The sequence below is a fragment of the Heterodontus francisci genome, chromosome 28, assembly GCF_036365525.1.
Source record: "Heterodontus francisci isolate sHetFra1 chromosome 28, sHetFra1.hap1, whole genome shotgun sequence".
NCBI lineage: Eukaryota > Metazoa > Chordata > Chondrichthyes > Heterodontiformes > Heterodontidae > Heterodontus > Heterodontus francisci.
This window is the reverse complement of record NC_090398.1, coordinates 13,798,522-13,824,189: the sequence shown is the minus strand read 5'-3', so window position 1 is coordinate 13,824,189 and position 25,668 is coordinate 13,798,522. Positions and strand designations below refer to the sequence as shown.

Sequence of the window (25,668 nt, the reverse complement as noted above, 5' to 3'; positions counted from 1 at the left end):
TATCATTCTGGTAAATCTACACTGCACTCCCTCCAAGGCCTTCCTTCCTTATGGCGTGATGCCCAGAACTGCTCACAGTAACTCCAGGTGTGGTCTAACTAGGGCTTTGTATAGTTAAAGCATGACTTCTACCCACTTGTATTCTAGTCTTCTAGATATAAAGGCCAGTATTCCACTAGCCTTTTTGATTAAAATGTCTGGACAGGTACAGAAAATAATGATCTGTGTATCTGGACCCACCTCCCGCATCTCCCCCCACCCCCTCAACAAGTCTCTTTGGGCCTCCGCTGTTTCTAGCTTTTCACTATTTAGAAAGTGTCCCCTTCTATCCTTTCATGGGTCTATTTTTTGGGGGGGATAAAAGAGGCTATTGATGTAAAATGGAAGGAGGTTTAAGGCAAGGAGCTCAAGTGTGTCGGCGCATGGAGGCTGAAGTCTAAAGCACCGGGAAAGACCGTTCAGCCCCTCGAGTCTGTGCTGCCCCTTTGTTGGATGCACACTGAAGCACTTCAAAAGTGCTACTGAAGTTAATCTGCCACCTAGGCTATCTAGTTCCAGTCAAGAATGGGACAATGAGCAGAACTGCCCCCGCTGCTGCCATTTCTATGACGATCCTTTTTTAAACCTGAATTGTATTTAATTTCTTCCTTTCATCCCCTCACTCTCTTTCTCCCCAGTTCCCGCTTCACATTCATTCTTTCCCACTCCACATCATTCATACGCCCCGTCAGCCCTTCACTTAATCATATTCCTCTTTCATAGACTAGTAGAGCACAGAAGGCCATTCTACCCATCAAGTCTGCACTAGCTCTTCCAAAGAGCAATCCTGCGAGACCCACTCCCACCCGCACCCCCCCATATTCCCTGCAATTTATTTCTCCTTCCAGTAATGATCCAATTTCCTTTGGAATATTACTATTGAATCTGTATCCACCGCCCTTTCAGGCGGTGCATTCCAGATCCGAACCACTCGTTGCGTGAAAAAGTTTTTTCCGAATCAGCTTAAAAATGTGTCCTTCTGGTTACCGACTCTCCTGCCACTGTAAACAGTTTCTCCTTATTCACTCTCTCAAAACCCTTCCTGATTTTAAACGCCTCAATTAACTCTCCCCTTAACCTTCTCTGCTGCAAGGAAAAATCATCCCTTTTTCGTTCCTAACTCACTCTTGCAGTTCCTACACCTTTGGGTCTCTCTCATTCCCATGTGTTCCCATCTCTCGAAGCTGCAGCTGAGCTCGTGATATTCACTCAGAGTTTAGAATGTGCTTCTGGTTTATTCTTTGGGCGGCACAGTGGTTAGCACCGCAGCCTCACAGCTCCAGCGACCCGAGTTCGATTCTGGGTACTGCCTGTGTGGAGTTTGCAAGTTCTCCCTGTGACCGTGTGGGTTTCCTCCGGCTGCTCCGGTTTCCTCCCACATGCCAAAGACTTGTGGGTTGATAGGTTAATTGGCCATTGTAAAAATTGTCCCTAGTGTAGGTAGATGGTAGGAGAATTGAGGGAAGGTGGGGATGTGAGAGGGGAAAAATGGGATTCATGCAGGATTAGTATAAATGGGCGGTTGATGGTCAGCGCAGACTCGGTGGGCCGAAGAGCCTGTTTCGGTGCTGTATCACTCTATGACTCTGCCTCTCTCACTCCTGAGCTTACGTAATATTTACAGCACAGGAACAGGCCGGTCGTCCCAACAGGCCCATACCAGTGGTGAAATTCTACATGAGCCTCCTCATCTCACCCCATCATAAAAGAGAACTGGATCATTGTCTGACGAGAAAGAATTTGCAGAGGTAAAGGTGGGGGAGTGGGACGAGGTGAGTTGCTCTTGCAGGGAGCCGGCATAGACACGACAGGCTGAATGGCCTCTTCCCGTTCCCGACCAATTCTATGATTTTACAACCTTCTCTTCCTTTCTCCCTCATGTGTTTCTCCAGCTTCCCCCCTTAAATCCATCGACACTATTCACCTCAACCACTCCCTGAGGAAAGAAGTTTCTCCTGAATTCCCCATTGGATTTATTAGTGACTGTCTTATATTGATGGTCCCCCCCCAGCCTGTTCAATCTTCCCCAATAGATCTAACCTCCCAGTTCCGTTTCTGCCCCTTCTCCAGTACCTCTATATCCTTTATGTAATAGGGGATCCAAAACTGTGCACAGTCACTGCAAGTTAATCCTAAGGTCTGTCAACACAAGTTTAGCATAGCTTCCCTGCTTTTCAATTCTGCCCTTCTAGAAATGATTTTTTTTGTGTTTTGTTTGCTTCTTTTTAATGGATTTATTAACTTGCATCACTACTTTTCCTGACTTGTGTCCCAGACCCCTCTGTTGCTCAACCCCATTCAGATTATTAACCAACACTTATTCTTCGAACCAAAATGCATTATCTTACACTGATCTCTATTGAAATTCATTTGCCATTTGCACGTTCGGGGAAGTTCAGTACAAGAACACAAGAAATAGGAGCAGGAGTAGGCCATTCAGCCCATCGAGCCCGCTCTGCTGTTCAATGAGATCATGGCTGATCTTCTATTTCAACACCATTTTCCTACACGATCCCCGTATCCCTTGAGGTTTTAAATATGTAGAAATCAATCGATCTCTGTCTTGAACGTACTCGATGACTGAACCTCTGCAGCCCTGTGGGGTAGAGAATTCTAAAGATTCACCATCCTCTGAGCGAAGAAATTCCTTCTCATCTCAGTCTTAAATGGCCTGCCCCTTACTCTGAGACTGTGTCCCCTGGTTCTAAACACCCCAGCCAGGGGAAATATCCTTCCTGCATCTACCCTGTCGAGCTCTGTAAGAATTTTGAATGTTTGAATGAGATCACCTCTCATTCTTCTGAACTCCATTTCTGAACATCATCAACCCTCTCTGGGTTCAGTTGTCATTTCTCAGTCACTGCCCTCCTCAGGACCTGCCAAGTCCTGGGACCCTCCACCGCTCGACTAAAAATCTCAATCTCCCACCCCGTCTGAGCCTTACACAGAAGCAGGCCATTCGGCCCGACTGGTCCATGCTGGTGTTTATTCTCCACTCGGTCATCCTCCCACCCCCTCTTCATCTCACCCCATCACCATCTCCTTCTATTCCTTTCTCCCTCATGAGTTTATCCAGCTTCCTCTTAAATACAATCGACACTATTCACCTCAACCACTCCCTGTGGTAGCAAGTTCCACATTCTCACCACTCATACGAACATATGAATTAGGAGCAGGAGTAGGCTACTCGACCCCTCGAGTCTGCTCCTCCATTCAATAAGTTCATGGCTGAACTGATTACTCCACATTTCCACCTACTCCTGATAACCGTCCATCCCTTTGCTTATCAAGAATCTATCTACCTCTGCCTTAAACATATTCAAAGACTCTGCTTCCACTGCCTTTTGAGGAAGAGAATTCCAAAGACTCACGAGCCTCTGAGAGAAAAAGTTTCTCCTCACCTCTGTCTTAAATGGGCGACCCCTTATTTTTAAACAGTGACCCCTAGTTCTAGATTCTCCCTTAAGGGGAAACATCCTTTCCACATCCACCCTGTCAAGACCCCTCAGGACATTACATGTTTCAAGTCGCCTCTTACTCTTCTATATTTCAGCAGATACAAGCCTAGCCTGTCCAATCTTTCCTCATAAGACAGCCCACCCATTCCAGCTATTCGTCCAGTAAACCTTCTCTGTACTGCCTCCAAAACATTTACATCCTGCCTTAAATAAGGAAACGAGTACTGTACACAGTACTCCAGATGTAGTCGCACCAACGCCCTGTATCGCTGAAGCATAACCTCCCTACCTTTGTATTCAATTCCTCTCACGATGAATGATAACATTCCATTAGCTTTCCTAATTACGTGCTGTACCTGCATACTAACCTTTTGCGATTCATGCACTAGGACACCCACGTCGTTCTGCATCTCAGAGCTCTGCAATCTCTCACCATTTAGATAATATGTTTCTTTTTTATTCATCCTGCCAAAGTGGACAATTTCCCACATTATACTCCATTTGCCAGGTCTTTGCCCACTCACTTAACCAATCCATATCCCTTTGTAGCCTCCTTATGTCCTCTTCACAAGTTACTTTCCGACCTATCTTTGTGTCATCAGCAAATTTAGCAACCATACCTTTGGTCCCTTCTTCTAAGTCATTTATATAAATTGTAAAAAGTTGAGAGCCTGGAACAGATCCCTGTGGCACACCACTCGTTACATCTTGCCAACCAGAAAATGACCCATTTATTTCTACTCTGTTTCCTGTTAGCTAACCAATCTTCTATCCATGCCAATATGTTACCCCCTACTCCATGAGCTTTTATTTTCTGCAATAACATTTGATGTGGCACCTCATCAAATGCCTTCTGGAAATCTAAGTACAATACATCCACCGATTCCCCTTTATCCACAGCACATGTAACTCCCTCAAAGAACTCCAATAAATTGGTTAAACATGATTTCCCTTTCATAAAACCTTGTTGACTCTTCCTGATTACCTTGAATTTTTCTAAATGCCCTGTTATAACATCTTTAATAATAGCTTCTAACATTTTCCCTCAGACAGATGTTAAGCTAACTGGCCTGTAGTTTCCTGCTTTCTGTCTCCCTCCCTTTTTGAATAAAGGAGTTACATTCGCTATTTTCCAATCTAAAGGAACCTTCTCCAAATCTAGAGAACTTTGGAAAATTAAAAATAATACATCAACTATCTCACTAGCCACTTCTTTTAACATCCTAGGATGAAGTCCATCAGGACCCGGGGACTTGTTAGCCCACAGCTCCAACAATTTGTTCAGTACCACTTCCCTGGTGATTGTAATTTTCTTGAGTTCCTTCCTCCCTGCCATTTCCTGACTTACAGCTAATACTGGGATGTTACTTGTATCTTCTCTAGAGAAAGAAGTTTCTCCTGAATTCCCCATTGGATTTCTTGGTGTCTGTCCTACATTTGATGGCCTCTAGTTTTGCTCTTCCCAACAAGTGGAAACACTCTCTCCATGTCTCTTCTATCAAAACCTTTCATGACATTAAAGACCTCTATTAGTTCTCCCCTCAGCCTTCTTTTATCTAGAGACAAGAGACCCAGCCTGTTCATCCTCTGCTGATAGATATACCCTGTCATTCCTGGTATCATCCTGGTAAATCTTTTCTGCACCCTTTCCAGGGTTGCTACATCTTTTTTTCAATAATACGGTGACCAGAATGGTACACAGTACTCCAGTTGTGGTCTAATCGATGTGCGATACAAGTTTAGCATGACATCCCCTCATTTCAATTCGATCCCTTGTTATGAACACTGGACTTTGCAGCAGGATTGTGTTTTAAAAACTGTGATTTTTTTTTTAAGCGTAGTTTAAAATGGAGCGAGAGAAGTCAACATGCTTAAAGACAATGCAGAAAGCTTGGTTATCAGGACAACAAAGAACCCAGATGAAAGACCCTTCTGAAAAGCAGAGAATACAAGGGTATAACACCTGATGGACAATGCGTTTCACCCTCGCAGACTTATCGTAAACAAGGAGTCAGCGGTTTGGAAAATGCAAATACCAATGGCCGCGAGAGGGGGAGCGAGCGCGAGAGGGAGAATGCCTGCTCTTAGACGTCTTGGTACAGCGATAGGCCGCAAAGAGTTGAACCTGCTTTAAAGTTGAGGTTTGCGGAGATGTAGAAGGCCAAAAGGTTCACCAGGAATTGCCTTATTAATGGAAGTCCAGGTCGAAAGTGCTCGGAAGAAGTGAATGGAGAGGACACTGACTTTGAGAAGGTCTGGGAAATCCAACCTATTGCAACTTGGAGGAGTTTATGACTTTTAACCGCAAAGTTTTTGCCATCAAGGAGGACTGTGTAACCTATCAGTGTGGTGTGAGGTTTTCAAGTGTTTTAATAAGTGAAGGGAAATGCCTTTCACTGTAATTTAGAGTATTAGCTACTTACAAAGCATTATTTAGTTAACAGTGATTTTGAGTTTAGTTATCATAAAAGTCTTAAAACGTGAAATCATGTGTAATTGGTTAAATTGATCGGCGGGGTTCATATCTCATGTTTTAATGTTAACGCTCTCACGTAGGTCTTAACGCCCTCTAGAAGTAAACTCTAGTGCTTAGTTTGCTTTTTCTGTGGCCTTAACATGTGTCGCTACTTTTAGTGATTTGGGTATTTGTATTCTCATATCCCAATGCTCCTCCATCCCATTTAGAGTTTTATTTTCTCAGTAATATGCAACCTCCTTATTTATCATGGCAAAATGTACCACCTCACATTTATCAATGTTAAAATTCATTTGCCAATGTTATGCCCATTCTGCAAGTTTGTTAATGTTGTCTTGTAATTTGTTGCAGTCCTCCACAGTATTGACTATCTCCCCCCCAATTTGGTCACCCGCAAATTTAGAAATTGTTTCTGATTAATGATTAACGTTAATGTAAATTGAGAACAGTACTCCTGGTGGAACGTCGCACCCCACCTCCTGCCACTCTCAATAGCTACACTTTACCACTACACTCTAATTTCTGTTGCGAGACCAGCTAGCAATCCATGCTGCTAATTGTCCGTTGACCCCACCTTCCCTGATCTTATTCTATTAGGAGGTACCTTAACAAAGACCTTTTGAAAGTCTAGATAAATTACATCTACTGCGTCACCCTTGTCTACTTTCCCTGTTCCGCTTCAAAAAATTCAACAAGGTTGGTTAAACAAAATCTTCCCTTTTGAAATCCATGCTGAGTATTCATTATTTTAATTTTGGTTTCTAGATGTTCTTCAAATCTCTTTCATTGGGATTCCACATTTTTCTACCACCGATTTTAAGCTGACTGGTCTATAATTCCCTGGGCATGTTCTGTCCCCCTTCTTAAATATAGGAATTACATTAGCTATTCAACAGTCCTCTGGCACTACACCTTTCTCTAACAAACTATTAAAAATGTGTAGTAACGCCTCTTTCTCTTCCCTAGATCCTTTTGCAACAACATGGAGGCAATCCATCTGGACTAGGGGTTTTATCTTCTTTAAGTTGGATTAGTTAATTTAGTATTTCAGCTGTTTTTATTTTAAAAGCAGTTACCTCATTTTTATCATCGAATGTTATATCCACTTGTCCTGTTTCCCTGTTGAAGTAATTAGGAGATAATCAATGACTTCAACGGGAAATTAGATGCCTACTTGAAGGAAATAGACTGGCAGGGCTATGGGGATCGAGTTGGGGAGTGGGACTGACGGAGTAGCTCTGTGGAGAGCCAGCACTGACAGGCCAAATGGCCTCCTTCTGTGCCGTAAATGATTCTGACTTAATTATCATTTTAAAAGCACGTAATACTATGGTCACTATTGCCTAGATGCTCCCCTATTTTACTTCCTTTATTTGCTCTGGCTCATTCCCCAATACTAGGTCCAATAGCAAATCCTCCCTTGTTGGGATTCTTCCATATTGGATTAGAACAGTGCACATCGTAGCAACTCCATTCCCTTACCCCTTTATCTACCTCTTCTGTCAAATTAATATCAGGATAGTTGAAATACCCCACGATTATCTTTTCTAAATATCCTGCAATGTTTAATTCTCAGTCCTGATTTTTTTCTGTAGCCACGTCTCCATTATTGCCTCCAGTTCCTGTTTTATTCCGGACATTGTGTGTTGTTATAGAGTTTAATTCATTTTTCATTTCAGTTTATTTTTAACCATCTTTCTACACTCCTGTTCCATAATTTTAGTTATCCCCTGCAGCTGAGTCGCTCATGTGCTCACTTCAGAGAGCCAGTTAAGAGGCAACCCACGTTGAGGCGTGGCACTGGAGTCACGTGTAGATCCAGACCAGGGTAACAATGGCAGGCTCCCTATCCCCCACCCAAGGACAGGCACAAACGTGTTGCAGCACAGACATTTGCCAAAATTAATGACTCAGTCATGGACATGGGGGGAATTAATCTGTATATAAAGTGTAGAGCCAATCTAACGCCATCAAAACAGAGACTGATTTAAACACGTCTCCCTATTTAGTGAGATACCTGCCGTTGTTTTTGCTTGCACAAGTAGTCACCTGCCCGCACACTTGATGTAGCGATGCACCCACAGTGCTGTGAGGAAGGGAGTTCCAGGATTTTGATCCAGCGACAGTGAAGGAATGACGATATAGTTCTAAGTTAGGATGGTGTCTGGCTTGGAGGGGAACTTGCAGGTGGTGGTGTTCCCATGCATCTGCTGCCGTTGTCCTTTTAGGTAGCAGAGGTCGCGGGTTTGGAAGGAGGCGTCGAAGGAGCCTTGGCGCATAGCTTCAGTACATCTTGTAGATGATACACACTGCCACCACTGGGCTTCGGTGGTGGAGGGAATGAATTTTTGTGAATGGGGTGCCAATCAAGCAGGCTGGATGGTGTCGATCTTCGAGTGTTGTTGGAGCTGCACTCATCCAGGCAAGTGGAGAGTATTCTATCGCACTCCTGACTTGTGCCTTGTAGATGGTGGACAGGCAATTGGGGAGTCAGTAGGTGAGTTACTCGCCTCAGAATTCCCAGTCTGTGACCTGCTCTTGTAGCCACGGTATTTATATGGTTACTCCAGTTCAGTTTCTGGTCAAAGTTAACCCCCAGGATGCCGATAGTGGGGGATTCAGCGATGGTAATGCCATTGAATGTCAAGGGGCGATGGTTAGCTTCTCTCTTCTTGGAGATGGTCATTGCCTGGCCCTTGTATGGCGTGAATGTTACTTGCACTTATCAGTCCAAGCCTGGATATTGTCCAGGTCTTGCTGCATTTCCAGATGGACTGCTTCAGTATGTGAGGAGTCACGAATGGTGCTGAACATTGTGCAATCATCAGCGAACATCCCCACTTCTGACCTTATGACTGAAGGAAGGTCATTGATGAAGCCGCTGAAGATGGTTGGGCCTAGGACACTACCCTGAGGAACTCCTGAAGTGATGTCCTGGAGCTGAGATAATTGACCTCCAACAACCACAACCATCTTCGTTTGCGTTAGGTATGACTCCAACCAGCAGAGAGTTTTCACCCCGATTTCCATTGACTCCAGTTTTGCTAGGGCTCCTTGATGCCATACTCGGTCAAATGTTGCCTTGATGTCAAGGGCAGTCACTCTCACCTCACCTCTTGAGTTGAGCTCTTTGGTCCATGTTTGGACCAAGGCTGTAATGAGGTCAGGATCTGAGTAGCCCTGGCAGAACCCAAACTGAGTGTCAGTGAGCAGGTTATTGCTGAGCAAGTTATTGCTGAGCAAGTGCCACTTGATGGCACTGCTGATGACACCTTCCATCACTTTACTGATGATTGAGAGTAGACTGATGGGGCGGTAATTGGCCTGGTTGGATTTGTCCTGCTTTTTGTGGACAGGACATACCTAACCAATTTTCCACATTGCCAGGTAGATGCCAGTGTTGTAGCTGTACTGGAACAGCTGGGTTAGAGGCACAACCAGTTCTGGAGCACAAGTCTTAAGTACTATTGCTGGAATATTGTCAGGGACCATAGCCTTGGCAGTATCCTGTGCCTTCAGTTGTTTCTTGACATCACTTGCAGTGAATCGGATTGGCAGAAAGCTGGCATCTGTGATGCTGGGGACCTCAGGAGCTAGACGTTCGTATATTTTAAAACACAAGTTTAAAGGCTTGGAGCAAGACATTTAAAGTACCACAGACCTCAAAATGTTTCCACAGACACTGGTGTCCATGTATGGGCACAATGCCGACCCCCACGCCCACCCCATCTCCTGGCCTCCCATCCACCATTCTCCGTTAACTTGAGCTCATCGAAAACTCTGCCTCACGGATCCAAACTTAAACCAAGTCCCATTCAAGCATCACCCCTTGTACTTGCTGACCTACACTGGCCTCGGGACCAGCAGCGCCTCCCTTTCAAAATTTGCATCTATGCTGACATATCGTTGCAAGGCCTCGCTCCTCCCCATCTCTGTAACCTCCTCCAAACCCTACAACCCTCCCTATCTCTGTAACCTCCTCCAAACCCTACAACCCTCCCTATCTCTGTAACCTCCTCCAAACCCTCCAAACCTCCTTATCTCTGTAACCTCCTCCAAACCCTACAACCCTCCCTATCTCTGTAATCTCCTCCAAACCCTACAACCCTCCCTATCTCTGTAACCTCCTCCAAACCCTACAAACCTCCCTATCTCTGTAACCTCCTCCAAACCCTGCAACCCTCCCTATCTCTGTAACCTCCTCCAAACCCTACAACCCTCCCTATCTCTGTAACCTCCTCCAAACCCTACAAACCTCCCTATCTCTGTAACCTCCTCCAGCCCCTACAACCCTCCCTATCTCTGTAACCTCCTCCATCCCCTACAACCATCCCGATCTCTGTAATTGCCTGCAGCCCCTACACCCTCCCTATCTCGGTTATTTCCTCCAGCCCCTACAACACTCAGAGCTCTTCATCCCATCAATTCTGATCTCTTTTTGGTTATCAAAAAGCTCTCCTGTATGCACTGCAGCCCTCACTATCTCTGTAGCCTCCTCCAGCCCCTACAACCCTCCCTATCTCTGTAACCTCCTCCAGCCCCTACAACCCTCCCTATCTCTGTAACCTCCTCCAAACCCTACAACCCTCCCTATCTCTGTAACCTCCTCCAAACCCTACAAACCTCCCTATCTCTGTAACCTCCTCCAAACCCTACAACCCTCCCTATCTCTGTAACCTCCTCCAAACCCTACAAACCTCCCTATCTCTGTAACCTCCTCCAAACCCTACAACCCTCCCTATCTCTGTAACCTCCTCCAAACCTCCCTATCTCTGTAACCTCCTCCAAACCCTACAACCCTCCCTATCTCTGTAACCTCCTCCAGCCCCTACAACCTGCCTCACCTCTGTACCTCCTCCAGTCCCACAACCCTCCCTATCTCTGTACCTCCTCCAGCTCCTACAACCCTTCCTATCTCTGTAACCTCCTCCAAACCCTACAACCCTCCCTATTTCTGTAACCTCCTCCAAACCTCCCTATCTCTGTAACCTCCTCCAAACCCTGCAACCCTCCCTATCTCTGTAACCTCCTCCAAACCCTGCAACCCTCCCTATCTCTGTAACCTCCTCCAAACCCTACAACCCTCCCTATCTCTGTAACCTCCTCCAAACCTCCCTATCTCTGTAACCTCCTCCAAACCCTGCAACCCTCCCTATCTCTGTAACCTCCTCCAAACCCTACAACCCTCCCTATCTCTGTAACCTCCTCCAAACCCTACAACCTGCCTCACCTCTGTACCTCCTCCAGTCCCTACAACCCTCCCTATCTCTGTACCTCCTCCAGCTCCTACAACCCTTCCCATCTCTGTAACCTCCTCCAGCTTCTAGAACCCTCCCTATCTCTGTAACCTCCTCCAGTCCCGACAACCCTCCCTATCTCTGTAACCTCCTCCAGCCTCTTGAACCCTCCCTATCTCTGTAACCTCCTCCAGTCCCTACAACCCTCCCTATCTCTGTAACCTCCTCCAGCCTCTAGAACCCTCCCTATCTCTGTAACCTCCTCCAGTCCCTACAACCCTTCCTATCTCTGTAACCTCCTCCAGTCCCACAACCCTCCCTACCTCTGTAACCTCCTCCAGCCTCTAGAACCCTCCCTATCTCGGTTATTTCCTGCAGCCCCTACAACACTCAGAGCTCTTCATCCCATCAATTCTGGTCTCTTAGTGCATACCAAAGACATGAAGGGATATGGGGCAAAGGCGTGTAAGCGGAATTAGGTCACTGATCAGCCATCATCTCACTGATTGGTGGAACACGCTCGAGGGGCTGAATGGTCTCCTCCTGTTCCTAGGTTCTCGAGCATTCCCCAATTTCTAATGCTTCAACTTTGGCGGCCGTGCCTCGAACTCTGGAATTCCATCCCTAAACCTCTCCGTTTGTGTCTGTCTCTTCCCCTTTAAGACCCTCTTTAAAACCTACCTCTTTGGCCAAGCTTTTGGTCCACAGCCCTAATAGCTCATTAACAAGTGCTAATTACTTTAGCAGAAGGCTGACTTAGCAGTCGTAACTGGGCTGTGAGTTATAAGCTTCCTAAAAACGTAGACAGTGTTTGTTGCCACACAGAGCGTGGAATACAGAGTGATCAGGAACAGAATGCTTTGTTAACAGAGTGCTGCAGCCAAGAATTTGCTGCGGGAGGGGAAAAGGAGGAGCTGCTTTTTATTCATTTTGTTTTACCTCCAGTAGCTGGTGAGTGTTCTTCTTCTTGTCTCCAAGTTGCAAAACTGTAACGTGCTATTGCTTTACTAAGTTAGTAACTAGTTAACTAATCATATTTATAAATAAGGCGAGACAGGCGCGGCAGGGCAGGTGGCTGTGTCATGACTGCAACACCTGGGAGCTTGTGGAGATCACTGCAAGCCTGAACAACAATATCTACAGTAAGTGTCCGCAGCTCGAGCTAAACGCGGCTCAGAGTTCCTGAGCTGGAGTCTGAGCTGCAGACATTGCAGGGCATCAGGGAGGGGGTTGAATTATCTGGACACTTTGTTCCACGCGACAGTCCCACCCCCTAGGGTTAACTAGAACTTTAGAGTTGGCCAGTAGTCAGGGACAGGAGGGTGTGACTGTGAGTCAGGTAAGTATGGGGATCCAGGATGTAATGATGGAGAAGCCTCAGCCCTTGACTTTAACCAACAGGTGCGAGGTACTTGCTACCCTTGTGGATGAGAGGAAGGACCGCAGGGTAGAGGAGCAAAGTGACCACAGCAGGATGCCATTCAAGTGGGGAAAGTGAAAAGGAATATGGTAGTGATAGGGGACAATACAGTCAGAAGGTAGATCCTGCATTCTGCAGCCATGACCAGGAGTCCCAAAGACTGTGCTGCCTGCCCAGTGCCAGGAGTAGAGACATCTCCTCGAGGCTGGAAATGAACTAGGAGTGGGAGGGGGAGGATCCAGTTGTCATAGTCCAGTAGAGCCAAACAACATCCTGCTGAGAGTGTTTGAGGAGTTAGGGTCCAAATTAAAACACAGAACCTCAGACGGCAATTAGGGATGGGCAACAAATGCTGGCATCCGATGAAAAAAAGGAATAAACTCTGGTATCCACTTGAGCCATATGCCAATTGGCATAGGGTCAAGTGCATTGAAGAATTAAATGCTTAGATCAAAAGTGTGGTGTGGGAAGAATGGGTTTACATTCGTGGGACACTGGCACCAGTACTGGGGAAAGAGGGAGCTGTTCCATTGGGATGGACTCCAATTAAACTGGACTAGGATCAATGTACTGGCAAATTGTATAACTAGGGCTGTGGATAGTGCTTTAAACTAAAAGACTGAGGGGAAAGGGTAAGGTGAAGGGAGATTTAGAAACCTAAAGAGAAAAGTCAAGGCAACACAACAGTGTAACGATTTGGATAATGACAAGCAGAATGGGAAAGGAAGGGGCAGAAAGTTTAACGGTAATAGTGCATCAGCGAATAAGGTCCATGCTAAGAATACTGACAACAGAAAATAAAACTGAAGGCTCTTTATCATGCACATAGCATTCATATTACGATAGATGAAACAGTGGCACAAATATAGATAAATGGTTAAGATCTAATCGCCATTACAGACGTGGATACAAGGTGACAAAGGTCGGGAAATAAATATTCCAGGGTACACAACATTTCGAAAGTGTCATGGTCCTTTAGTCTTTTTTTAAGGGAATATGCAGTTTGCCTTTAAGGCTTGCAAAGGATCAGTATTACTTTAACAAACAGCAAGCCTCAGGAGTTCTAGGAAGGTCTATGTTTGTTGCCTGAGAAACAGCCAATTGGAGACTGCGATTCAAAGGGTGCATTCTCGTTACCATAGATACAGCCACTGGGAGTGAGTATTAAGCGATACATTTGTTACAATTCAATTTTGAACTGGCTTTTTAGTTGAAGACAGTTTGTTCTAACAGAACACAGAGACACAGCTGATGTTGGCACCTGAAAGAAAGAGCTCTCATCCATTTAAACTGAAGGAATAGGATTTTTAGACTGTTTAATTATCTCTCAAAATTCTAAAAAAAGTCAAGCTAAAACAGAGATCTCTGGTAATTTAAACCGAAGGAAGGGAAGTTAGACTGTGACAATCTTTTATCCCTCAAACTCTAAAGTCAGACTGATTCTATTGAAAAAGTGTTTGCAAGTCGTTAATTGTTGAAATTCGCTGGAGAAGGAAAGCATCACCTATTGCTGGAGTTAGACTACGGACTGTTCTACTGTGGAAGAACCTTTTTTGCGCATCGGATGGCTGTGAGGACTTCAAGCAACATTCTGTGAGGACTTCAAGCAACATTGGACTGTAAATTTACAAGGACTCTAATTTTTTCTATTTTAAATGTTGGTTATATCTTCCTAGTGTTTAAGAATTCAGTTCTTCTCATTAAAAGAGTTAATTTGTTGATTTAAAGACACCTGGCTTGGTTAGCCTCATTCGGGGGTTAATAGATGGTACAATTTGGCTGGGTCTTTCTTTAATTTGTAAAGTTTTAAATGATATGTTCGGCAATCTGTGGAGCGACGGAATTGAATTAACTGTGCGTTTCTCCCACCACAATCAGAATCGTATATTTTAATTGGGGGCTTTGACTGGAGCGGTCAGTCCCAACAAAAAGACTGACAAAATAGCAAAGGAGAAGCAGCCCTGATAGTAAAGGATGACATAAGGACAGTAGTGAGAAAGGATATTAGCTCCAAAGATCAGGAAGTAGAATACTTATGGGTGCAGATTAGGAATAATAAGATGCTGGTGGGAGTAGTTTATAGACCCCCGACCAGCAGTTATACCGTTAGACAGACCTTTAAGCAAGTAATAACTGGAGCTTGTTACAAAGGAAATGTAATAATCGTGGAGGACTTTAACTTTCATATAGACTGGACCAATCAAATTGGCAAAAATAGACTGGAAGATGAGTTTGTAGAATGCTTTTGCAACAGTTTCCAGGTGGAACAAACTAGGGATAAAGCTATTTTAGATCAAGTATTGTGCAATGAGGCACGTTTAATTAGGAATCTCACAGTAAAAGATTCACTGGGAAATAGTGATCATAACACAATTGAATTCCATATTAAGTTTGGAAGGTACATATCCCAATCCCAACTAATGGAGGGCTGCAAGGCTCAGTGCTCGGGCCTCAGCTTTTTACAATGTATATTAATGACACAGATGAAGAGACAGACAGCAATGTATCTAAGCTTGCTGACGATACAAAGCTAGATGGGAATGTAAGCTGTGAGGAAGACACAGAGAGGCTGCAAAGACATATAAGCAGGTTAAGTGAATGGAGAACAAGGTGGCAGATGGAGTAAATTGTGGGGAAGTGTGAGATTATTCATTTTGGTAGTAAGAATAAAAAAGCAGAATATTTTTTAAAAGGCATGAAGTTTGCAAATGTTGATGTTCAGAGGGACTGGGGTGTAGTCATACAAGGAACACAAAGTTAGCATGCAGGTACAGCAATTAATTAAGAAGGCAAATGGCATATTGGCCTTTATGGCAAGGGGCTTGGAGTACAGGAATAAGGAAGGCTGGAACACTGGGTGCAGCTTTGGTCTCCAAATTTAAGGAAGGATATACTGTATTGGTGGTGGTATGGCAAAGGTTCACTAGATTGGTCCCTGGGATTAAAGCCTGGCTTGGGTATAAAATTAAAACCCGACCCGGGCCCAACCTGACAACAGCCAACCCAAACCCAGCCCGAGCCCAAGTCCTTTAATTTTTTTAAATGCCCGATCCAACCCATGTTTGGTCGGGTAGCCAGGCTTTAGGCCAGTGATCGAGTACAAGTGCCAGTTGTTGATGTACCCCTGTTAATTATCATAAAGCTTAAAAACTACAACAAACACTGATTTGAAACAGGCAAAGGCACCGCGACCCTAAGCACTCGCGGGAAAAAAAGTATCCACTCCAGGAAACCATGCAACGTAACAAGCTTCTGAACTGCATCAAGTTCCGATGTCATTAACAAAAAAAAATCTCTGCGGAGAACTCAGGTTGGGAAGTTTAATCTCCCTATTTCCAGATAATTTTAAAATCCTTGGGCCAAGTATAGATTAAAGCAAGAGCTCAGTTGATGTTTCTGTACTTACTGCAGTTACTGGTATCTTCCCCGGGCTTGTCAGCTTCTCCCGGACTTGATAGATTTCAGAGCGGAAGGGGCTGGGTTAATTTCGCTCGGGTGCTTTATGTCCCAACTTGTAGCTGTTTCTTTCCCCTCCTTCCCCCCACCCGCTCCTTTCACCTCAGATTTCTGTTTGTCTTGATCTCAGTCCACGTCCAGCCCGACCCGAGCCCGAATTTTGGACCCAGAAGAGAGACCCGACCCAAACCCAACAATGTTGTCGGGTCCCATCGGGTTCTGGTGGGATAGCCATGCTCGACCTGCCCTGTGATGAGAGGATGACTAGACTGGGCCTGCACTGTCTGGCGTTTAGAAGACTGAGAGGTGATCTCATTGAAACATATAAGATTCTGAAAATGCTTGACAGGGTAGACATTAAGAGGTCGTGTCCCCTGGCTGGGGAATCCAGAACACAGGGGCACTGTCTCAGGGTTAGGGACTGTAAATTTCAGACTGAGATGAGGAGAAATTTCTTCACTCAGAGGGGTGTGAATCTTTGGAATTCTCTACCCCAGAGGGCTGTGGAGGCTCAGTTGCTGAATATGTTCAGGACTGAGATAGGCAGATTTTTGGTCTCTCGGAATCACGGAATATGAGGATTGGGCAGGAAAGTGGAAGTGAGGCAGAGATCAGCCATGATCATATTGAAAAGCAGAGCAGGCCTAAGGGGCCGAATGAGCTACTCCTGCTGCTATTTCCTATGTTTTTATGTAGCTCTGAGTCAAATTCAATTGTGATGAAGGAGACACCGGCCCCAGCCCAGCCATACCTTCTTCCATCCCATGAACAATTATCCCCGTTCCCCACAACATTCCCACAAGTCAGTCCTCAAAAGCTGCTTACCTTTAATCCCCAAATAATCCAGTAGATCAGAGCACGATTCGGTGAACAGACTGGCGAGCGCCGAGGTGCCATCGATCACAACTTTCCAGTAGCGTAAAAGTGCCTACAGATAAAACGCAAATCGAGAGTCACATGGTGCAGTTACAGGGGTTCATTAGCAAAGACAAAAAAAAAAACCGCAGAAACTGAGACTCCGAGAGTGTAAGGCACAGCACAGTACAGGGTCGAGGAACGCTGGTTGAGAAATTCAGAGCAGAAAGATAAAGGACACATTACAGCCCCATCGACGGGAATGTACAAGGACACATTACAGCCCCATCGACAGGAATGTACAAGGACACATTACAGCCCCATCGACGGGAATGTACAAGGACACATTACAGCCCCATCGACAGGAGGGTAAAAGGACACATTACAGCCCCATCGACGGGAATGTAAAAGGACACATTACAGCCCCATCGACAGGAGGGTAAAAGGACACATTACAGCCCCATCGACGAGAATGTAAAAGGACACATTACAGCCCCATCGACAGGAGGGTAAAAGGACACATTACAGCCCCATCGACGGGAATGTAAAAGGACACATTACAGCCCCATCGACGGGAATGTAAAAGGACACATTACAGCCCCATCGACAGGAGGGTAAAAGGGCACATTACAGCCCCATCGACATTAGGGTAAAAGGGCACATTACAGCCCGATCGATAGGAGGGTAAAAGGGCACATTACAGCCCCATCGACGGGAATGTACAAGGACACATTACAGCCCCATCGACGGGAATGTACAAGGACACATTACAGCCCCATCGACAGGAGGGTAAAAGGACACATTACAGCCCCATCGACAGGAGGGTAAAAGGACACATTACAGCCCCATCGACAGGAGGGTAAAAGGACACATTACAGCCCCATCGACGGGAATGTACAAGGACACATTACAGCCCCATCGACGGGAATGTACAAGGACACATTACAGCCCCATCGACAGGAGGGTAAAAGGACACATTAAAGCCCCATCGAGGGGAATGTAAAAGGACAGATTACAGCCCCATCGACAGGAATGTAAAAGGACACATTACAGCCCCATCGACAGGAATGTGAAAGGACACATTACAGCCCCATCGACAGGTGGGTAAAAGGACACATTACAGCCCCATCGACAGGAATGTAAAAGGACACATTACAGCCCCATCGACAGGAGGGTAAAAGGACACATTACAGCCCCATCGACGGGAATGTAAAAGGACACATTACAGCCCCATCGACAGGAATGTAAAAGGACACATTACAGCCCCATCGACAGGAATGTAAAAGGACACATTACAGCCCCATCGACAGGAATGTAAAAGGACACATTACAGCCCCATCGACAGGAATGTAAAAGGACACATTACAGCCCCCATTGACAGGTGGGTAAAAGGACACATTACAGCCCCATCAACAGGAATGTAAAAGGACACATTACAGCCCCATCGACAGGAGGGTAAAAGGACACATTACAGCCCCATCGACGGGAATGTAAAAGGACACATTACAGCCCCATCGACAGGAATGTAAAAGGACACATTACAGCCCCATCGACAGGAATGTAAAAGGACACATTACAGCCCCATCGACAGGAATGTAAAAGGACACATTACAGCCCCCATCGACAGGAATGTAAAAGGACACATTACATTACAGCCCCATCGACAGGAATGTAAAAGGACACATTACAGCCCCATCGACAGGAATGTGAAAGGACACATTACAGCCCCATCGACAGGAATGTGAAAGGACACATTACAGCCCCATCGACAGGTGGGTAAAAGGACACATTACAGCCCCATCGACAGGAGGGTAAAAGGACACATTACAGCCCCATCGACAGGAATGTAAAAGGACACATTACAGCCCCATCGACAGGAATGTAAAAGGACACATTACAGCCCCATCGACGGGAATGTAAAAGGACACATTACAGCCCCATCGACAGGAATGTAAAAGGACACATTACAGCCCCATCGACGGGAATGTAAAAGGACACATTACAGCCCCATCGACAGGAATGTGAAAGGACACATTACAGCCCCCTTCGATAGGAATGTAAAAGGACACATTACAGCCCCATCGACAGGAATGTAAAAGGACACATTACAGCCCCATCGACAGGAGGGTAAAAGGACACATTACAGCCCCATCGACAGGAATGTAAAAGGACACATTACAGCCCCATCGACAGGAATGTAAAAGGACACATTACAGCCCCATCGACAGGAGGGTAAAAGGACACATTACAGCCCCATCGACAGGAATGTAGAAGGACACATTACAGCCCCATCGACAGGAATGTAAAAGGACACATTACAGCCTCATCGACAGGAGGGTAAAAGGACACATTACAGCCCCATCGACAGGAGGGTAAAAGGGCACATTACAGCCCCATCGACATTAGGGTAAAAGGGCACATTACAGCCCGATCGATAGGAGGGTAAAAGGGCACATTACAGCCCCATCGACGGGAATGTACAAGGACACATTACAGCCCCATCGACGGGAATGTACAAGGACACATTACAGCCCCATCGACAGGAGGGTAAAAGGACACATTACAGCCCCATCGACAGGAGGGTAAAAGGACACATTACAGCCCCATCGACAGGAGGGTAAAAGGACACATTACAGCCCCATCGACGGGAATGTACAAGGACACATTACAGCCCCATCGACAGGAATGTACAAGGACACATTACAGCCCCATCGACAGGAGGGTAAAAGGACACATTAAAGCCCCATCGAGGGGAATGTAAAAGGACAGATTACAGCCCCATCGACAGGAATGTAAAAGGACACATTACAGCCCCATCGACAGGAATGTGAAAGGACACATTACAGCCCCATCGACAGGTGGGTAAAAGGACACATTACAGCCCCATCGACAGGAATGTAAAAGGACACATTACAGCCCCATCGACAGGAGGGTAAAAGGACACATTACAGCCCCATCGACGGGAATGTAAAAGGACACATTACAGCCCCATCGACAGGAATGTAAAAGGACACATTACAGCCCCATCGACAGGAATGTAAAAGGACACATTACAGCCCCATCGACAGGAATGTAAAAGGACACATTACAGCCCCCATTGACAGGTGGGTAAAAGGACACATTACAGCCCCATCAACAGGAATGTAAAAGGACACATTACAGCCCCATCGACAGGAGGGTAAAAGGACACATTACAGCCCCATCGACGGGAATGTAAAAGGACACATTACAGCCCCATCGACAGGAATGTAAAAGGACACATTACAGCCCCATCGACAGGAATGTAAAAGGACACATTACAGCCCCATCGACAGGAATGTAAAAGGACACATTACAGCCCCCATCGACAGGAATGTAAAAGGACACATTACATTACAGCCCCATCGACAGGAATGTAAAAGGACACATTACAGCCCCATCGACAGGAATGTGAAAGGACACATTACAGCCCCATCGACAGGAATGTGAAAGGACACATTACAGCCCCATCGACAGGTGGGTAAAAGGACACATTACAGCCCCATCGACAGGAGGGTAAAAGGACACATTACAGCCCCATCGACAGGAATGTAAAAGGACACATTACAGCCCCATCGACAGGAATGTAAAAGGACACATTACAGCCCCATCGACGGGAATGTAAAAGGACACATTACAGCCCCATCGACAGGAATGTAAAAGGACACATTACAGCCCCATCGACGGGAATGTAAAAGGACACATTACAGCCCCATCGACAGGAATGTGAAAGGACACATTACAGCCCCCTTCGACAGGAATGTAAAAGGACACATTACAGCCCCATCGACAGGAATGTAAAAGGACACATTACAGCCCCATCGACAGGAGGGTAAAAGGACACATTACAGCCCCATCGACAGGAGGGTAAAAGGACACATTACAGCCCCATCGACAGGAATGTAAAAGGACACATTACAGCCCCATCGACAGGAATGTAAAAGGACACATTACAGCCCCATCGACAGGAATGTAGAAGGACACATTACAGCCCCCTCGACAGGAATGTAAAAGGACACATTACAGCCTCATCGACAGGAGGGTAAAAGGACACATTACAGCCCCATCGACGGGAATGTAAAAGGACACATTACAGCCCCATCGACAGGAATGTAAAAGGACACATTACAGCCCCATCGACAGGAATGTAGAAGGACACATTACAGCCCCATCGACAGGAATGTAAAAGGACACATTACAGCCTCATCGACAGGAGGGTAAAAGGACACATTACAGCCCCATCGACAGGAGGGTAAAAGGACACATTACAGCCCCATCGACAGGAATGTAAAAGGACACATTACAGCCCCATCGACGGGAGGGTAAAAGGACACATTACAGCCCCATCGACGGGAGGGTAAAAGGACACATTACAGCCCCATCGACGGGAGGGCAAAAGGACACATTACAGCCCCATCGACAGGAATGTAAAAGGACACATTACAGCCCCATCGACAGGAGGGTAAAAGGACACATTACAGCCCCATCGACAGGAATGTAGAAGGACACATTACAGCCCCCTCGACAGGAATGTAAAAGGACACATTACAGCCCCATCGACAGGAGGGTAAAAGGACACATTACAGCCCCATCGACAGGAATGTAAAAGGACACATTACAGCCCCATCGACAGGAGGGTAAAAGGGCACATTACAGCCCCATCGACAGGAGGGTAAAAGGGCACATTACAGCCCCATCGACAGGAGGGTAAAAGGGCACATTACAGCCCCATCGACAGGTGGGTAAAAGGACACATTACAGCCCCATCGACAGGAATGTAAAAGGACACATTACAGCCCCATCGACAGGAATGTAAAAGGACACATTACAGCCCCATCGACAGGAATGTAAAAGGACACATTACAGCCCCATCGACAGGAATGTAAAAGGACACATTACAGCCCCATCGACAGGAATGTAAAAGGACACATTACAGCCCCATCGACAGGAGGGTAAAAGGACACATTACAGCCCCATCGACGGGAATGTAAAAGGACACATTACAGCCCCATCGACAGGAATGTAAAAGGACACATTACAGCCCCATCGACAGGAGGGTAAAAGGACACATTACAGCCCCATCGACGGGAATGTAAAAGGACACATTACAGCCCCATCGACAGGAATGTAAAAGGACACATTACAGCCCCCTTCGACAGGAATGTAAAAGGACACATTACAGCCTCATCGACGGGAGGGTAAAAGGACACATTACAGCCCCATCGACAGGAATGTAAAAGGACACATTACAGCCCCATCGACGGGAGGGCAAAAGGACACATTACAGCCCCATCGACAGGAATGTAAAAGGACACATTACAGCCCCCTTCGACAGGAATGTAAAAGGACACATTACAGCCCCCTTCGACAGGAATGTAAAAGGACACATTACAGCCCCCTTCGACAGGAATGTAAAAGGACACATTACAGCCCCATCGACAGGAATGTGAAAGGACACATTACAGCCCCATCGACAGGAATGTAAAAGGACACATTACAGCCCCATCGACAGGAATGTGAAAGGACACATTACAGCCCCATCGACAGGAATGTAAAATACACATTACAGCCCCATCGACAGGAATGTAAAAGGACACATTACAGCCCCATCGACAGGAATGTAAAAGGACACATTACAGCCCCATTGACAGGAATGTGAAAGGACACATTACAGCCCCATCGACAGGTGGGTAAAAGGACACATTGCAGCCCCATCGACAGGAATGTAAAAGGACACATTACAGCCCCATCGACAGGAATGTGAAAGGACACATTACAGCCCCATCGACAGGTGGGTAAAAGGACACATTACAGCCCCATCGACAGGAATGTAAAAGGACACATTACAGCCCCATCGACAGGAATGTAAAAGGACACATTACAGCCCCATCGACAGGAATGTAAAAGGACACATTACAGCCTCATCGACAGGAGGGTAAAAGGACACATTACAGCCCCATCGACAGGTGGGTAAAAGGACACATTACAGCCCCATCGACAGGAATGTAAAAGGACACATTACAGCCCCATCGACGGGAGGGTAAAAGGACACATTACAGCCCCATCGACGGGAGGGTAAAAGGACACATTACAGCCCCATCGACGGGAGGGCAAAAGGACACATTACAGCCCCATCGACAGGAATGTAAAAGGACACATTACAGCCCCATCGACAGGAGGGTAAAAGGACACATTACAGCCCCATCGACAGGAATGTAGAAGGACACATTACAGCCCCCTCGACAGGAATGTAAAAGGACACATTACAGCCCCATCGACAGGAGGGTAAAAGGACACATTACAGCCCCATCGACAGGAATGTAAAAGGACACATTACAGCCCCATCGACAGGAGGGTAAAAGGGCACATTACAGCCCCATCGACAGGAGGGTAAAAGGGCACATTACAGCCCCATCGACAGGAGGGTAAAAGGGCACATTACAGCCCCATCGACAGGTGGGTAAAAGGACACATTACAGCCCCATCGACAGGAATGTAAAAGGACACATTACAGCCCCATCGACAGGAATGTAAAAGGACACATTACAGCCCCATCGACAGGAATGTAAAAGGACACATTACAGCCCCATCGACAGGAATGTAAAAGGACACATTACAGCCCCATCGACAGGAATGTAAAAGGACACATTACAGCCCCATCGACAGGAGGGTAAAAGGACACATTACAGCCCCATCGACGGGAATGTAAAAGGACACATTACAGCCCCATCGACAGGAATGTAAAAGGACACATTACAGCCCCATCGACAGGAGGGTAAAAGGACACATTACAGCCCCATCGACGGGAATGTAAAAGGACACATTACAGCCCCATCGACAGGAATGTAAAAGGACACATTACAGCCCCCTTCGACAGGAATGTAAAAGGACACATTACAGCCTCATCGACGGGAGGGCAAAAGGACACATTACAGCCCCATCGACAGGAATGTAAAAGGACACATTACAGCCCCATCGACAGGTGGGTAAAAGGACACATTACAGCCCCATCGACAGGAATGTAAAAGGACACATTACAGCCCCATCGACGGGAGGGCAAAAGGACACATTACAGCCCCATCGACAGGAATGTAAAAGGACACATTACAGCCCCATCGACAGGAATGTAAAAGGACACATTACAGCCCCATCGACAGGAATGTAAAAGGACACATTACAGCCCCATCGACAGGAGGGTAAAAGGACACATTACAGCCCCATCGACGGGAGGGTAAAAGGACACATTACAGCCCCATCGACAGGAATGTAAAAGGACACATTACAGCCCCATCGACAGGAATGTAAAAGGACACATTACAGCCCCATCGACAGGAATGTAAAAGGACACATTACAGCCCCATCGACAGGAGGGTAAAAGGACACATTACAGCCCCCTTCGACTGGAATGTAAAAGGACACATTACAGCCCCATCGACAGGAATGTAAAAGGACACATTACAGCCCCATCGACAGGAATGTAAAAGGACACATTACAGCCCCATCGACAGGAATGTAAAAGGACACATTACAGCCCCATCGACAGGAATGTAAAAGGACACATTACAGCCCCATCGACAGGAATGTAAAAGGACACATTACAGCCCCATCGACAGGAATGTAAAAGGACACATTACAGCCCCATCGACAGGAATGTAAAAGGACACATTACAGCCCCATCGACGGGAGGGTAAAAGGACACATTACAGCCCCATCGACGGGAATGTAAAAGGACACATTACAGCCCCATCGACAGGTGGGTAAAAGGACACATTACAGCCCCATCGACAGGAATGTAAAAGGACACATTACAGCCCCATCGACAGGAATGTAAAAGGACACATTACAGCCCCATCGACAGGAGGGTAAAAGGACACATTACAGCCCCATCGACAGGAATGTAAAAGGACACATTACAGCCCCATCGACAGGAATGTAAAAGGACACATTACAGCCCCATCGACAGGAATGTGAAAGGACACATTACAGCCCCATCGACAGGAATGTAAAAGGACACATTACAGCCCCATCGACAGGAATGTGAAAGGACACATTACAGCCCCATCGACAGGTGGGTAAAAGGACACATTTAGAGAACCCCCGCGACCCTCCATGGGTCCTTGGGCCTAACTCCCTCCCTGAAGCCTGGGCCTTTCCTGCTCCGCTCTGCACGGGATTCACCTCCCTCGCTCCGGCCGGCAGCAGCTCCTCGGCCGCCGTCCGGATGACGTTGGGCCGTCTCTCCTGCCTTTCCCTGCCGCTCTCCTTCGCGGCCTCCATGAGCAGCGGAGACGCGGAGAACAGGAGCCACAACCTGAGCGCCGCCATATCCCGCTGCTCTCAGCCCACTCCGGGCGCCACAAGACACACGCCCCTCATCCCGTGACACTGAGACTTTGCAACGATAAGTCAGTCTCCTGGGCAACTTAATACGCATGCGCAATTAGTGGCGCAGCGGACAAGTCGCTCGTCTGTGTTGCTGCTGGAAGTTCATATTGAGGAACTGGTTTCGATCCCCGGCACCGCCACTGACCTTAACCTCAGTCTTCTTTCAACCTTCCCCAATCCAGTTGTATAAAACCAAAATACTGCAGATGCTGGGTCGGTTTCTTCCAGTTCTACCTGTTACCTTCTGACTGTGCAGCACTCCCTCAGTACTGACCCTCTGACAATACACTGCTCCCTCTCTACTGACCTTCCGATAGTGCAGTG

The 25,668-nt window shown here is 46.5% G+C and overlaps 1 protein-coding gene across 1 annotated transcript in view; it reads right to left on the bottom strand.

Moving 5' to 3' along the window:
• LOC137385102 (voltage-gated monoatomic cation channel TMEM109-like) overlaps nucleotides 1-25,346 on the bottom strand; it is a 37,997-nt gene extending 12,651 nt beyond the window's left edge. The window contains exons 1-2 of the mRNA XM_068059867.1: nucleotides 25,138-25,346; nucleotides 16,912-17,014 (exon numbers count right to left, since the gene is read on the bottom strand). Coding sequence (XP_067915968.1) covers nucleotides 16,912-17,014; nucleotides 25,138-25,284 — 250 coding nt within the window. The 5' untranslated portion in view covers nucleotides 25,285-25,346. The remainder of the gene's footprint in view (nucleotides 1-16,911; nucleotides 17,015-25,137) is intronic.
• Nucleotides 25,347-25,668: the final 322 nt, after the last annotated feature.